Genomic DNA, 16,775 nt, shown 5'->3' with positions numbered 1-16,775 from the left:
ATGCCAAAGGAAAATAATAGGGAGGTGGAACTATGCTGGATTAAAAGAAACTTAAGAGACATATCAATCAAATATAGTACCTTACTTAAATCCTTATTCAAACCAACCAACTATATAAAGACAATTATGAGTGAACCAGGGAAATATGAATCCTGATTGGCTATCTAATGATATTAAACAAGTCTGTTAAAATTCTTTAGGCATAATTAATAGAATCACAATTATACTTAAGAAAAAAAAAAGGAAAGAAAGTCCTTCTCTTTTGGACTCACATATGAAGTTATTTAGTAGTGAGACAATATGATGCCTGAGATTTGCTTTAATTAGGTAGGTTGGCAGAGGTTGAAACAGATTGGCCAGATGCTAACTATAAAACCAGGTCATCAGTATATAAGGTCAATATTCTACTTTCTATCCTTTGGTATATGTTTGAAATTTTTCATAATAAAAAGTAGAGAAAAAAATACTTCATTATCCTTCTCAGCAGGAAAATAGGAAAAGAAAAACTAACCAGAAGGAATATAGTAATTTCATCTACAACTAACTAGAGACAACACTGTTGATACATACATTCAGTAATATAGCATCTTCTTTTTTTTTTTATCCATATATTTACTTTTTATTGAATATGTTAATGACACATAGTTTTTGCACTGCCAAACCATGCCTGAGAATTCAAAGAAAGAAATGGTACAATGGACAGCCTCATGCACCCATCATGCAGCATATTAAAACTTGATTCATGTGCACTTTGATAATTCCACAATCTTTTAAAAAGTTGTAACAAGGGTTGGGATTTTTAAGTCTCCTTGCAGGTCTTTAGATTTCTATGCCATTAAATAACTTTTCCATATATTCATCTCAGTTCCTCAATAACATAACCCCCAACAAAATTTTGCTGGAAAAAATGCACTTTTCAGGGGAAATATGTGGCTCAAGGTCCAAGAGATTATTTGTTAAAAGATTTTTGGTTGCCAAATGAAGTCTTCAGATTAACCAAGAATCCTTTGTTTCTCAATCATCCAACCTCTCCTTGGCTGGCTCAGCTACTCACCCAAGCACATCAGAACATAGGCATCCTGCCTGCCACCTCAAGTAACTCCAACATTATTGCCCAGATACAGTTTGCAGGTCCCATCAGGTGATTCTGTTAGCTTCCCCGGAGTGGGATTCCTGCATTGACACTTTTATCAAGACTCAACTCCTAGAGGAAAATGCTCCCACAACAGGACAGTTTTACTCACCCATTTGCTTCACTCTTGCCAGTAGCAAGTCTGCAACTCCTACATTTGGCAAAGGGATTTTATTATAGAGAAACCCAGACTCTGCATCAAGTGGTCACATGCCACTTTGAAATATTTCTACTGAAAATACAAAACTAGGAAATTACCAGACTATCTCATTAGATGGAAAGACTTTTCAGTAATCCTGGGTAGCGTCCTCGTGTCCCTTTTCAGGACGAAAAATTACTGGATAGTTTAAGCTGTAATTATTAAAAACAGAAGTGCTACATCACCTGTCTTTAGCCCCTGACTCTCCAAATGATCAACTTCAAGACACACCAGAAGGTTGATACCAAAGCTAGGCTGGGACAATCACTGCATCTACGAAATACCTAACACTTTAAATGTTTGGGCACAAGTGCATCTGGAATTCTTGTCAAAGATCATGCAAGATCTGTGAAACTTAAGTGTGTTTCAGGTTGGGGTTCTGCTCTTACTGCTTTGAATTTGTAAGGACAGGACAGTGACTCCCCTGGGCTGAGCAGAAACTAAACAAAGTCTTTCCACCAGTTTACTATACAGTTTAGACCTGATTAGAGGAGGCTTTAGCAGCACCTGAAGTAGAGCCCCCTGCATTTGCTGCCCTTTATATTAAAGGCCATTTGGTTCCACTCTAGGGATTGGCAAATTCATGAGACATTTCACAATTCCAATGCATACTTCAGGTTACTTAGCTAAGCAATATGCTCTGTCAAAGAACTATTCCAAGTGATAGCAAAAAAAAAAAAAAAAAAAAAAAGCCTTAATATGGAACACAGAAAAAGCATTACCCAAATAAAAAATTACTAAAAGAAATAAGATTCTTCCCTCCTAACCCTTTCCCCACTTGGTGACCCAAGTTTGGTTGAATTTAATTTGTGGTTACCTCAGAATACAACTCAAAGTTTTAAATTATAAATCAGAGCCCTACAGATTATCCAAGCACATCAGTTCTTTTGAGAGCGGCATGTTCATAAAATTTTATCTTTTTTTAAAAAACTTTATTTCATAAGAAAAATTGACATAAAGGATTGATAACTGTGATCATTATAGCATGTATTATCCAGAGCTAGAAACAGAATCAAGTTCTATACTGTATCAGTCTTGCATTTATGAATTTAATAATCATGGGGTTTTCATTATAAACCCTTGAGGTCTATGACATACATGGTAAAGAGTAATTCTGCCAAGACAAGCTTCAATCACAAGAAATAAATGACTAGTACACAGAGGAGTTAGGCAACAATGAGTGCACATCGCAGACCACCTAGCAACCATGTCTCAGAGCAGTCTGTGGCTCTCTGCTCCTTGATCCATGAAGTGATTTAAAAATGTTTTCTTGGGAAACAAACGTCAACTGCTAGTGATAGTAGTGGAAATAAAGAAAACAAAAACAGGACTAAGGAAGTGCTATTAGTTGAAAATTGGTAGTTTTAAATTAAATTTTAAAGGGAAATGTTGAATTGATAGTAAAATCAATCATGTGGACAAATCCATTGTATGTTTTATAAACAAGAGAAACAATTTGTTAAACTGCTGTTGGGAATTACATCGATCAGTACAAAACAGTTTTGAAGAAAGTTATAAGCTACAGTAGCCTCTTGTGCATTTATCAAGGTCTCAGGAAGTACCTACCCAATGAGAACAAAGTTTTAACACTCTATATTGAGTATTTCTTTCAATTACAAAGTGAAAATTTTCTACAATTCCTTTTCCAGTTTTATAATGAACAGAGTATGGAAAGAAATATAGTTAGACATCATTTTAAACTAAAAGACTGGAGAGCAGACAGGAATACAGAATTTTAAAAGCATTATTCATACTGGCAGATTACATTCTTGGTGTGTTACAAAACCCTTCCTTTGGGGAAGCAATCCTCCCCAAATGCATTCCACGTGATCTGAGTCAGACTAATGGTTCCAATCTGCATTTGCACCCCGGCCCCAGGCCGGCCCATCTCAGTGCTCTATGCTACCTGGCTAAAGGACTGGTTCCAGGAAAGGTCTGTAAGCCAAGATGGAAAAGTCAGAGGTCACCCCAGGACCTTTTCTGGGGAATTTTCAGAAAACATGTTTTCTTTTGGGATTACAAGATTTAAAGACATATAAACTGGAGTTCCTATTGGTCACCTTCCTGAGTGCAAGGTCAAAGAATAATAATAATGCATGAATGAAGCAGAACTCTTGAGATGTAAAACAAAAGCAAGAACAAGAGTACACTCCTAAGACATCACTAAGAGTCATGGATCTGGGGAGGGATGGACTGGGAGTTTGGGGTTAGCAGACGCAAACTATTACATTTAGAATGGATAAACAAGGGCCTACTATATAGCACAGGGGACTATATTGAACATCCCATGATAAACCATAATGAAAAAGAATATAAAAGAGAATGTATATATGAGTATAACTGAGTCACTTTGCTGTACAGCAAAAATTAACACAACATTGTAAGTCAACTCTACGTCAATAAAAAGTAAGTCAGTAAGAGTCAAGGATCAAGATATGCTCAAAACTATTTCTACTCCTAGAATTTTGATGTATGTGAATAAAATCCTTTTGCTTAAGCTAGTTTGATTTGACATTCTATCACTTAAAACTCAAAGAGTTTCCAATATACTTTCACTGTACAGAGAAAAATAACTTGCAACCTAGTAAACTTGGTAACTGTTCCAGCACACTCTTTCGTAAAAGGCATACTTCATAGATTACAGTGGCTTCTTTCCTTCAGAACGCCTAATAAAGATACTTCCTGAATTATGCCCGAACGCATCATGAAATACACAGCATGGCCCCTGAATAAATGTGATCTGGGTACTCACACTCATCCAGCCCCAACTGATAGGCCAGGTTCTGAAGGCCTCGTACCTTCTCCATCAAGTTAGCTGTGGTGAGGCTCCCCAGTTCTGAAACAGAATCATTCACTTCAATACCATTTCTTTCTTTCTATTAACAACTCACGTGGGTTGCAAACCCTTGCTATAAAAGTTTTCAAACTTAATTACTATTGAGTAAATAGATAATGGATCCATATCTCTTCTTATCCAATCACTCACCCTAAACACACAGACATACAAATCAGTGAATTTTTCCACCACTGCAAAATGCCTCATATGAACTTACCCACTTAATGAGAAGAGAGTTAGCATAAATACAATAGCAATTACGTGTTTTATCCTGAGGATCCTTTTATAACATTTGCTTTGCCTATCATACAAAATGAATACGCTACTAAAATATGGAACCTTGTGATAGGACACAGCATTGAGAAAGCCTACAGACAGATCTTTGACTTGCAATACGGACACCATCTCCACCATCATTCATAAGTCCTCACTGGTCCAGCTGGGACTTCCCAGGTGAAAAGAAAGTGAGTGTGAAAGTCATTCAGTCATGTCCGACTCTTCGCAACCCCATGGACTATACAGTTCATGGAATTCTCCAGGCCAGAATACTGGAGTGAGTAGCTGTTCCCTTCTCCAGGGGATCTTCCCAACCCAGGGATCGAACCCAAGTCTCCCACATTACAGACGGATTCTTTACTTGCTGAGCCACCAGGGAAGCCCAAGAATATTGGAGTGGGTAGCCTATCCCTTCTCCAGGGGATCTTCCCATCCTACCCAGGAATAGAACTGGGATCCCCTATATTGCAGGTGGATTCTTCACCAGCTGAGCTACCAGGGAAGCCCTTCCCAGGTGCACAGTGGTAAAGAATCTGCCAGCCAATACCGGAGACCCAGGAGAGGTGTGTTCAATCCCTAGGTCAGGAAGATCCCCTGGAGTAGGAAATGGCAACCTGCTCCAATATTCTTGACTGGAAAATTCCATCGACAGAGGAGCCTGGCAGGCTACAGTTCATGGGGTCTCAAAGAGTTGTACATGACCAAGCACACATACACATTATTTCAATTAACAATAAAATGGCAATAAAACACTAAATAAAATAGCGATAAAAAGTAAATAAGTAAGAATCAAGGATTAAGATACGCTCAAAGCTATTTCTACTCCTAGAATTATTTATATGAATAAAACCCTTTTGCTTAAGCTAGTTTGATTTGACATTCTATCACTTAAAACTCTAACAGTTTCCAATATACTTTCACTGTACAGAGTAAAATAACTTATAACCTAGTAAACTCAGTAATTATTCCAGCACACTCTATCATAAAAGGCATACTTTGTTTAGAAAAAAAAAAACTAAATATTAATCCAAACTTTTCCTTCAAATCAAATGCCTATAAAAATTGTTAAAGTTTACCAGAAAAGAAGACAGTAGACTTAAGGTAAAAATTTACTTTCCAAGATTTTCATTTAAATAGCACCCAATTAGTTTTAGGTTTAAGACATAGGTCAATTTGCATAAAACATAAATGCTCTGATCCTTTACTAAAACTTTGAAGTTTCCTTAGAAAATACATGCCGATGGAATATTATATAAATGTCTGTTTGGAACATTAGAGCAATGAACCCGAGATGCCCTTGAGACTTAATTTTCCCCTGGCTGGAGGAGGGGATCTGCTTTTAAGTATTTCACGCAGAACAATGAATTACTTCTGAGATCAAATAGAGGTGTTATTTTCTGCAACTTATCATGCCACAATTATTATTTATATCTAGCATAAGTAGATTTTCTTGATCTGTTCAGCTGCTTAAATAGCTTAAGAATCCCGGACTTTCTACCTTAACTTCAGTCTATTACTTCACCACCATCATGAATCTTACCACTATGAAGATGATATAAAATTAAATAAAGTAGAGCAAAATCAAGGAAAATTAATGTTTTTTAATTTAAATTTCTACTTTGTGGTTGAGTTCCAAGTCATTTATCAAATATTCACCACTTACAGTATTCTTTGTCGGAGAAATTGATGAGAAAGAGCTAAAAGACAGGTCTTAACCCACTCCGGGGTTGTCAGTTAATAGTACTGGCAACAATAGAAGGCAGTAAATCCTAAATAAGCCACTTGTGTTATAGTAATAACAGACTAATCTTAAAAAGATCAGAGTTTAAATTTTAACTCTTTCTAATAAACCTTGGTTTACGTTAACCTCTGAAACTTAGATATCATACCTAACTCAAAGAACCTTCATGAGAATGAGAATGAGAAAATTTACATGAGAGCTTTTAATTAAGTCTGAGCATCATACAAAATAAAGTTAATATTACAGGAACTTAGCAGCAGCAGCAGTCATCATGATTGAGTCTTGAATTGTAAGATTTCTACACATGAAAAAGTAAAGAAGGGCATTTAGATATGAAAAACATGAGTATGATGGCTCAATAGGCAATTTGAAGCCAAGAATACTTGTAAGGGAATAGTGAAAGAAAAACTGTTAAGGTCTGTGGAGGAGCAAATGTCAGGTCAAAAGTTAAAGGTCACCAGCACTGCTTACCTTTCAACATGTCGATGTCATCACGTTCTATTTCAGCCATCCATTTGGGTGGAGAGCTAGTAATAGGCTGTCAGAAAATAATATATCCATTCAGACATAAGCAAAGTATGAAGAGACCCTACTCTTCTTTTTTATAAGAAAAAGAGCTTTTCACACAGCTGTCTGACTCTACAACTCCATGGACTATAGCCCACCAGGCTCCTCTGTCCATGGAACTATCCAGGCAAGAGTACTGGAGTGGGTAGCTATTCCCTTCTCCAGGGGAGCTTCCCAACCCAGGGATCAAACCTGGGTCTCCTGCATTGCAGGCAGATTCTTTACCATTTGAGCCACAAGGGAAACCCTTGAAAACACCGGCAAATCAATTGTAATTTCAAATACCAGATTTCTCCCGGTTCAGATATGGCCTACACAGAGAACCCTTACAAAACAATACTCTTCATCTTTAAAAGCTGGTTTTAAAGAAATGATCTTAGAAGAATTGGTCTGACTACTGTTACTGCTATATGTATAACAGATTGGTATAGTCGTGAAAGAAATTACTGGAAATTCACAACTAGTGAAAGCCTCCAACTGAACTGTTTGAAACAATAATCAGGAAGTAACATTCGCTGGCAGAGGAGAAGATTTTCAAAGAAAAACCAAGAAGGAGAAAATCTTCAATCTGAACAAGAGAATACTGGAATGCTTATCACTTAAAATTTCATTTTATTGTAAACGTAAAGAAAACTTTAGAATTTTAAGTTTCTTCTCATTCCTGATAGTGAACTTACAAAATATGAAAGAGAGCTCATTCTTAGAACAGCTTTGGCATAACAGCTTTCAATCCAGGCTACACATGAGAATCAGCTGTGTAACTTTAAAAATATACAAATAACTAGGCCATAACCCAGATGCACTGATTCAGAATATCAGGGTGTGGGAGAGGGGCCAGTGGGAAGAATAGAACAAGGGGATTACATATGTATTCTTTAAAAGCTTCACAGCTGGCATATCAACAATTCTGATGAGATTTCACTTCAACTTTGAGCCATTTTCCTTTTCTTAAATTGAAGCATAACTGACACAAAACATTATACTAGTTTTGGGTGTACAGCATAATTCAGTATTTGTGTATATTGGGAAATGACTGCCACAAGAAGTCTAGTTGACATTCATCACCATATATGGCTACAAGTTTTTTCTTGTAATGAGAATTTTTAAGATCTCTTAGCAACTTTCAAAAAGGCAATACAGTATTATTAACTACAGTTATATTATTAACTGTAGTTACCATGCTGTATATTATATCTCCAGGACTTATTTATGCCTTTTCTTTTTTAAAAAATTCACATTTATTTGGTACTATGTGACAAGTAAAACACTTTACATGCATCATGTCATTTATTTTCCAAATCAATCCTATGAAAAAGGTATTATTATCCTCATTTTACAAATGAAAAGAACAGATGTTTAGGAAGATTATAAATCACTTGCCTCACATCATAGAACTACTGGAACCATGATTCAAAACCCATGAAGTCTGAGTTCCAAAACCACTACTCTACCTTCCCTTGAAGGCTTTAGATCAAATTCACCACTTTTACCCTAGGTAATCAGAATCGGAGAAGGCAATGGCAACCCACTCCAGTACTCTTGCCTGGAAAATCCCACGGATGGAGAAGCCTGATAGGCTGCGTCGCGAAGAGTCGGACACGACTGAGTGACTTCACTTTCACTTTTCACGTTCATGCATTGGAGAAGGAAATGGCAACCTACTCCAGTGTTCTTGCCTGGAGAATCTCAGGGACAGCAGAGCCTGATGGGCTGCTGTCTATGGGGTTGCACAGAGTCGGACACGACTGAAGCAACTTAGCAGCAGCAGCAGGGAATCAGAATATTTCAGGTGATCTTAACCTGGAGCCCTGGGATGGCCCTGAACCCTTAGAAACAAAATTCAATATGTATGTGCATACTTCCAGGGAAAAGGTATAGATATTTCATCAGATTTTCAAAATACACCATGCTCTAATAAAAGTTTTTAAAACCACCTATGTTTACAACTCAACGTAGTTAGCTGTAACAAATATAATTAACTAAACTAAAAATTCAGTATGAATGAGAATTTATGAAAACCAAATCAAATCTTTCTATTTAATTTTCTAGACAAAAGCTGATCTAATACTAGCTACTGTGTATTGCTTATTAGTTCTTGGTACTAGGCAAAGCATTTTACATGCATTATGCCATTTTATACTAAGAAGCCTATGAGGTAGTATTAGATGAGAAAACTACGGCTCAAAAATGTTAGGAAACTTGCTGAGGTCACAGATAGTGAAGTAACAGATTCAGGATTCAAATCCAAGTGTATCTGCCTTCAAAACCCTATGCTATCCTTCACTCATGCTCAGGCCTTCGTGGATGTTAAAGTCACACACTCCAGCTTTCATTCAACCCTACCTTCTGGAAAAATAAAAGAAGCTACAAAAAGGTCCCTTTGAACAAATATGCTCATGGAACCTGAAAGCCACAGGCCTTAATATTTAACTCAGTATCTTTAACCCTAACTAAGTTAACCTTTAACCTAATGAGTAGAGAATGTTAAGCATATGGTAAGGTACTAAGAGCTGCTGCTACTGCTAAGACGCTTCAGTCGTGTCCGACTCTGTGCAACCCCATAGACGGCAGCCCACCAGACTCCCCCGTCCCTGGGATCTCCAGGCAAGAACACTGGAGTGGATTGCCATTTCCTTCTCCAATGCATGAACGTGAAAAGTGAAAGTGAAGTCACTCAGTCGTGTCTGACTCTTAGCGACCCCATGGACTGCAGCCTACCAGGCTCCTCTGTCCAACAGATTCTCCAGGCAAGAATACTGGAGTGGGTTGCCATTGCCTTCTCCAAGGTACTAAGAGAGTTAATTACAAATCCCTAATCTGTTAATAGAAACAGCATGAGCTTTGGAATCAAACAGATCTCTGCTCAAATCGTAGCCTGTCACTCACTAGGACTTGGGCAAGTAACTTAACTTCTAAGCTTCTCTGCTAGTCAGTGCTTCTAACTTTGGGCACAAACACTTCCAAGTATGTATAATAAGCATTGTTGCCAGTAAGTAGACTTATGGGTTCAAAGTCTGGTTTTGCCATTTACAGCCTATAATCTTGGGTAAACTACTTAACATCTTTGTGCCTATCTGTCTGTAAAATATGGATAATAATAATACCTATACATCTTATGGGTTTGTTTGGGTTTTTTTTTCCTGGCCACATCACACAGCTTGCAAGATCTTAAGTTTCCCAACCAGGGATTGAACCTAGGGCCAGGACCATGAAAGCACTGAGTCCTAACAACTGGACTGCCAGGGAAATCCCCCTCATATGGTTTTGTAAAGACTAAATAATGTACGTAAAGTGCTTAGAACAATGCCTGGCATATGGTATGCATCATGTACATGCTAGCTAACATCATAATCATCCTATCTTCCTGGTTGTGGGAATACATGAGAACATATATAGAGCATCCAGCACAATTCCTGATGCCCCAGGAAATGGAAAAGTTGTGGCTCTAATGAATGTCTTTCTTCAGTTTCTGATGAGCCACTGAGAAACTTCAAAATCCTCCAGGGAGGTATAAGTTAAAGTCATAATGCATCACATAAACAAAAGAGAAACACTTCAAAATCATAGTTTGGGCCAAAAGAATATTGGCATTACATTAAATATTTCAATTGCTTTACCTTAAAATCTCTTAAGCTGAGAGAAGAGGCTAATAGCCAAAGGTCAAAATATCAAAATAGAGCATTAACATCATTAACATGATGATGATATAAACAGACTTCCAGGATTGTAGTTACAAAATACTATGAAGGCAATAACATTATTCTTGAAAATAAAGAAATAAAAAGATATTTGAGGTTTTACCCAGAAGCAAAAAGTTGGAAAAACTTCATTATGTGAGATATTACTTACACTTTTGAAGGAAGCTGCAAATTCAGCAACACCTGGTACTAAAAAGAAAAAACAGAACATTAGCCATTCAATATTGGCTAGTATGAAAGGAAATGGGCCCTCCCATACACAGCCATCCTCTTTCATGTGCACAAAGATATACATTGTTAAATTGTTTGTAACATCAAAACTTGGATATTATTAGGTTTCCAAATAGGGTATGAGTTCATAAGCTGTAGTAGATCTAGACAATAAAATTAAAAAATGAAGTAAATCTATACCTATCAACATGAAAAAATCCACTGATAAATTACTAGGCAGAATAAATTAAGCTGTAGATCACCCCATAACAAAACAAAGCAAAAAAACTCTATATACTTTAAAATATTTATTTGCTTACTTGTGTAAGTATTAAAAAATATACAAAATTTCTGTACTGAACTGCAACAGCAGTTAACTTTATCAGCACTTAAAGGAGGCAAGGGATTACTTGATACATCTCATATTGTCTGAGTTATTACAGATATAGCTTTTAAAAATAATTCTTTTTTAAAGGTTCTCTATCATTTTCTGAGTCACACTGTGCTCTGAAAGAACTGAACTACTAAACAGCTATTCTTACTACCAGACCACAGAATTCAGTCTCTTCCTCTGAAATAAAATTTTAATCATTACAGTTAAATGGTAACTCTTCAAAAATGTTCCTCAAAGTAGCACTGGTTTTCCCATCAATTTTGCCATAAAGAAACCAAAAACTTACATTGTTCTGGCCAAAGGTCTGGTGAAGCCCGGTCAAGTTTTTCAAAACTTAGCAAAGATGCTTCTAGATCTGCCCCTAGAACAAAACACCCAGATAAGCCAAGAAGGAACAAAACACATTATTTTACATTTTATGACATATCAATCTCAAAGCACATAAACTGGAACACTCACTCACCTAGAAGTCTAGAGATTTGAGTTCTATGACTACTGATGCTACTGAGCCATGATGTTACACAAATAAACGATTTCCTTACTCTCCCCGTCTTTAAAAAGGGAAACAATATTTTAGTAGGGTGTTGGGAAAAATGAATGTTCACAACCCACCTGTATTTTTACTCGTGTGTGTGTGTGAGTGTCTGTGTGTGTATTAGTCGTTCAGTTGTGTCCGACTCTTTGTGACACTATGGACTGTAGCCCCCCAAGGCTCCTCTGTCCAAGGAATTCTCCAGGCAGGAATACTAGAGTGGGTTGCCATTCCGTTCTCCAGGGAATCTTCCAGACCCAGGGCTCAAACCCAGGTCTCCTACATTGCAGGAGGATTCTTTACCACGTGAACCACCAGAGAAGCCCATCTTAACTCATACTCAGACTTTCCTTCCAGTCACTGAAGTCCCTGCCTTCAGAAAAGACAAACTCCTCTGCTCAGGCACTGGATTCCACCTTTTCTTGCTTTGTCAGACACATCATCGTGACTAATCTATTGCACAACTAGTTTCTACCCTCTCTACTGGCTCACACTCAACAAGTAAGTCTGCTCTGGAATTTACCTTCTTTGAAGAAACTCTTGACCCCATGACTTCTTCACTCCTTCACGGCAGAAGTTTTTTAGCTGTCCATCCTATCGTCTCCTCTTCCTCACCTCACAGTCTTTCTTTAGCCTACCACAAACAGGCTTCTACCCCTAAATGCATGGAAACAGCTGTCATGGATGTCACTGATGACCTATGTTGCTAAATCCAGTGGTCACTTCTTTGTTCTCTCTTAGGTGACCTCTTTGCAGCATCCACTCACTGACCACTCTCCTTCAAACACTCTAGCTTCTACAAAACCACTATGTTGGTTCTTCTCCTTCCTCACCAATTCCTTCAGTCTCCCCTTCCATTCAGGGCCCACTCTAGGCTGGCTTCACTCTCTACTGAAAGTCTCCCAAGGAAATCTCATCTAGTCCCATACCCTTTACCACCATTTATATGCCAAGGACTCCATATTTCTATTTCCAGCCCTAATATTTTCCCGAACTTCAGAGTTATATATCTAAGTGGCTATGTGATATCTCTATTAACATGTGTGAAAAACCATAATCCCTACCTTCTCCATCTCAGTAAACAGCACCACCATCAACTCCAGTTCTCAATCCAAAAACCCAGGGGTCATCCTTCATGCCTCCCTTTCTTTCATCCTTCCATTACCAATCTATTAGTAAATCCAGTAGTTTCTATCTAAAACACACTCTGAAATTTCATTAATTAACCAAGGAACTATTGCTTCTCTTCTGGACCACTTCAATAGGCTCTTACCGGTCTCCCTGCTCCCATTTTTACCCCTCCCCATCCCTACTCTCAAATCTACTCTCCAAAAAGTTAAATGTCAATCAGTTCAAGCCACTCTCCAGCTTAAAGGACTTCTTCCCAGCTAAATTCATGAATGCATACCTATTGTGACCTATAAAATCCTATATGATCCAGCCCCTGCCTAATTTTTTGACACCATTTCTTTTCCACTCTTGCCCTGGAACACAGAAGGTGTTTAATATTAACAACAACAGTTAACATTTGTTGAGTACATACTTTGTGCTCAGTATACTAATTAGCTGCATAAATTAGCTAATTTAATGATATAAACAGTGATTCTTAACATGTTCTGGGTAAGCCAAATTATTGAAAATCTGAAAAAAAAGCTATGAACTCACTCCCCAGAAAATGTACATATTTATAAAATCTTTCAACATGTCCTTTTCTCTAAACAAAATTTCCTCCCAATAGTCTAAGGAACTCCCAAGTTCACAGCAGGATTATCAATAGCCAAGACATGGGAACAACCTAAGTGTCCACTGATGGATGAAGAAAGTTTGAAAATACACACAAATGGAATATTATTCAGCCATATATAAATGAGGAAATCCTGTCACTTGTGACAACCTATATGGACCTTGAAGGCATTATGATAAATGAAATAAAACAAATATAATATGACCTCACTTATGAGTGCAATCTAAAACAAGCAAACAGACAAACTCACAGAAAAAGAGATCATACTCATGGTTATTAGAAGTGGGGGGTAAGAAGAGGGGTAATTAGAGGAAAGTGGTCAAAAGGTACAAACTTTAGGTTACAAGGTAAATAAGTATTACGAGTGTAATGATGACTATAGCTAACACTGCTGTATGACAGACAGGAAAGTTAAAAGAGTAAATCCTAAGTGTTTTCATCAAAAGGAGAAAAATTTTTGCCTTGATTCTTCTTTCCTTTTTATTGTACTGCTGTGAGAAGATGGATGTTAGCTAAACTGATCTATTCACTCTAAGGAAATTTCCATTGGCATTCTAATTGGTAAAGAACTCAACTCTAAAAAACCGCCTTAACTAGATATGTGAAACACAAAACCCCAATTTTCAAACTTCCAAGGAATGTTACTTATGGAAAGTTCAACCATAACAAAAATAATCTTATTGAGAGTAAGATTCAATAACCAACAAGCATGACCTTATGATACCACAGTCTGGGGCATAACTTGACTCTACTGTGTTATTCTCATACATTAAGTAATAAATGACTTTACTTAGATTTCCATTTTCTCCTTTTCAAGGAGGTCCCAGCAAATTAAGCATTAAAAAGAGAAACAGTAAAAGATCTAAACTTTTTTTTCATAGCAAGATAATTTTAATTAAATCTTATAGACAGAAACAGGTGGAACACTAAAAATAGAAGTGAGAGAGCTAGGCAGTAGTATATTTTAGGATAAGACACTTATTTAGATGCAAAATTTAAGTTCAAAGTGCTCAACCTGTTTTTGTCAGATTAAAAAGATTAGAGGGAAAAAGATAAAGCTATGCAAAAGATGAGCATGAAAACTTTTAAAATCAAGCATGCAAATAGAGTGAGAGTAGATATGGTTAAAAGGAAAAAGGAAAAAAAATACATTTTCGGTATTCTTCCTGGCCAAAGGAAGGAAAAGAAATTGAGAGAAGACAAGGGAAAATCAAACATAAGGAACAAAAATATAAAGACAACTTAGTTATAAACTAAAAATTTTCATAGCAATTACTTCTATCACTTGGCTGATTTTTTTTCAACTGTGATAAGATATATATAAAACATACCATTTTACCCAGTATTAAGTGTACAGTTCAGTGGCATTAAGTACATTCACACTGCTTTGCAACCGTCGTCACCATCCATTGCTAGAACTTTTTCATGTTCCCCATCTGAAAGTCTGTACCCATTAAATAAATAACAACCCCACATTCCCTTGGCTAACTTTTTAAATACTCTTTATTTTTTTCCTGGCCAAAAAAAGAAAAAAGAAAAGACATTTTTAACAAGAGAGCACTCAGGCAGGATAAAGAATCTCTTTCGACTTTCAATACCCATAATTTCTTATACAGTATGTGGTTGCTTGTCCTTGTTGTTTAGTAGCTAAGTCATGTCCGACTCTTTGCAACCCCATGGACTGTAGCCTGCCAGGCTCCTCTGTCCATGGGATTTCCCAGGCAAGAATACTGGAGTGTGTTGCCATCTCCTTCTCCAGGGATCTTCCTGACCCAGGGACCCATGTCTCCTGCATTGGCAGGCAGATTCTTTACTGCTGAGCCACCAGGGAAGCCCCATACAGTATGTACCCATGCTCAAAAACCTTAAAATATTATTTAAGCATATATCTAATCATTCTTTCAATAAACGTGAATTGAAGACCTACTGCTTGCCAGTAGGCAAGGCACTGTGGTAAGCCCTGAGATCCAACCACCAACGAAACAGACTTGGAATTTTCAATCCGCAGTGAAAGGGGCAAACTCAACATAATAAACTATTCTGTCTATGAAGGTACTGAGAAAGTGAATAATGCTGAAGAGGGGCAAGTCCAGACACTGTGTTCTGTGAAAGCCTCTCTGGGAGGTGACATTTAAATGAGACCTGAAACTGCCGAAGTGTTTACATGTTTGATTAACCTTCTTCTCTCCCAATGCACCTAGTAAAACGCCTTTCATCAAGTAGGATCTCAGTATAGCTTTTCTGGCCATAAGTTCCTCATTCCTGAAATGAACTTTGAAGATTCCTTCCAAACACAAAATGAGAGAAAACTACGTATCAGTGAAATGGACGTGGGGATGGAATAGTCGAAGCAAAAACAGTTCAGAAATGACTGCAAGACCTTAATCCTAAAACAGAACGGAGAGCAAAAGCCTGGGGGTATACCAAAACCACTCAATTGCCATCTGAGATGAGTTGCATCTTAGACAACATATAAGCAGAAATCGTTCAATCACTCAGCCTTAAGAAACAATTCATAAAGCAGAAACAAGAGAGGTAGAGACGTGTACATGACTACACTAAAAAGCTCAGTTCTATTTTCCTCGGGACTTTCACAGCTAGGGACCAAGAGGGTCTCCCGCTTCCCTAGCTGCCAAGGGAACGGTCCGAATCTAAGAAGACAGGAGAAAATCATCTTTCTCTTGTGGTTCAATCCCGGGATGATGTCAGCCACTAACCCTAGCTAGCGCTTAAGGGAATCGTTCCAGATGCTCAAAGAGAAACGAACTGACCTTTTTTAGTGAGGCGCTCGGAGGGGAAAGCTACACTAAGGCGCCTCCTTTCCTCATCAGTACCTCTTCCTCGGCCCTCAGCCTCACCCAAATGAGGCTAAAGCAGGACCAGGGCGACCCTCGTTCTTTGGCCCAGAAAAGGTCCCAAGCGGGCGCCCTCCTCCATCTGCCTCGTACACTGCAAAGAAACCAGGCACCTCTGGAGCCGCTGTGAAGAACCGGCGAGCTGAAGAAGCATCCACATCGCTTAGAAAAGAAGCGGAAGGGAAAGGAGAAGAGCCCACGAAAGAAATGTAAATTCGAGTGGCAAATGGAAACTGGAAGTTCCCGGGAGAGCACCGAAGGATGTGGCAGGCGAAAGGTCTCTAAGCCGGCTCTTACCGTCCGTGGGAGACGCCATCTTCCAACCCATGTCACGTGACGTGCCCAACCGTCGGCGGGAAAGCTTGGATCTGTAAGCCACGCCCCCAAAGAGAAACCCAACCCTCAAACCCAGGAGCCGGGCTCGTCTCCCCGCCCCCATAGGGGCAGTCTTTCCATGGGCCCGCCCCCCGGTGCTAGCCACACACCCCCTCGCGCAGTGGATGAGGCGGAGCTACCGCAAAAATTCTTGCAGGAACTTATTTACTTCCCTCAGTGAGTGGGCGGGGCCGCGGTTGTGCCTGTGGCCAATCG

At 38.3% G+C, this 16,775-nt stretch overlaps 1 protein-coding gene across 14 annotated transcripts in view; it reads right to left on the bottom strand.

Annotated features, from left to right (window-relative positions):
- LIN52 (lin-52 DREAM MuvB core complex component) overlaps positions 1–16,519 on the bottom strand; it is a 145,599-nt gene extending 129,080 nt beyond the window's left edge. For 7 of the 14 annotated variants that reach the window (XR_014059265.1, XR_014059267.1, XR_014059268.1 and 4 more), the window contains exons 1-5: positions 16,482–16,519; positions 11,340–11,414; positions 10,601–10,638; positions 6,656–6,722; positions 4,084–4,167 (exon numbers count right to left, since the gene is read on the bottom strand). Coding sequence is in view for 10 of the 14 variants with exons in the window: in XM_081509185.1 (XP_081365311.1) it covers positions 4,084–4,167; positions 6,656–6,722; positions 10,601–10,638; positions 11,340–11,414; positions 16,482–16,512 (295 nt within the window). In the remaining 4 variants the exon portion in view is untranslated. Of the gene's footprint in view, positions 1–2,912; positions 3,267–4,083; positions 4,168–6,655; positions 6,723–10,600; positions 10,639–11,339; positions 11,415–16,481 lie in introns of those variants that run through there. The other 7 variants (XM_081509183.1, XM_081509184.1, XM_081509182.1 and 4 more) reach the window with 3 other exon arrangements.
- Positions 16,520–16,775: the final 256 nt, after the last annotated feature.

Source organism: Giraffa tippelskirchi, chromosome 7 (assembly GCF_054371585.1).
Source record: "Giraffa tippelskirchi isolate mGirTip1 chromosome 7, T2T-mGirTip1v1.2.pri, whole genome shotgun sequence".
Taxonomy (NCBI): domain Eukaryota; kingdom Metazoa; phylum Chordata; class Mammalia; order Artiodactyla; family Giraffidae; genus Giraffa; species Giraffa tippelskirchi.
This window is presented reverse-complemented; position numbering and strand designations above follow the sequence as displayed.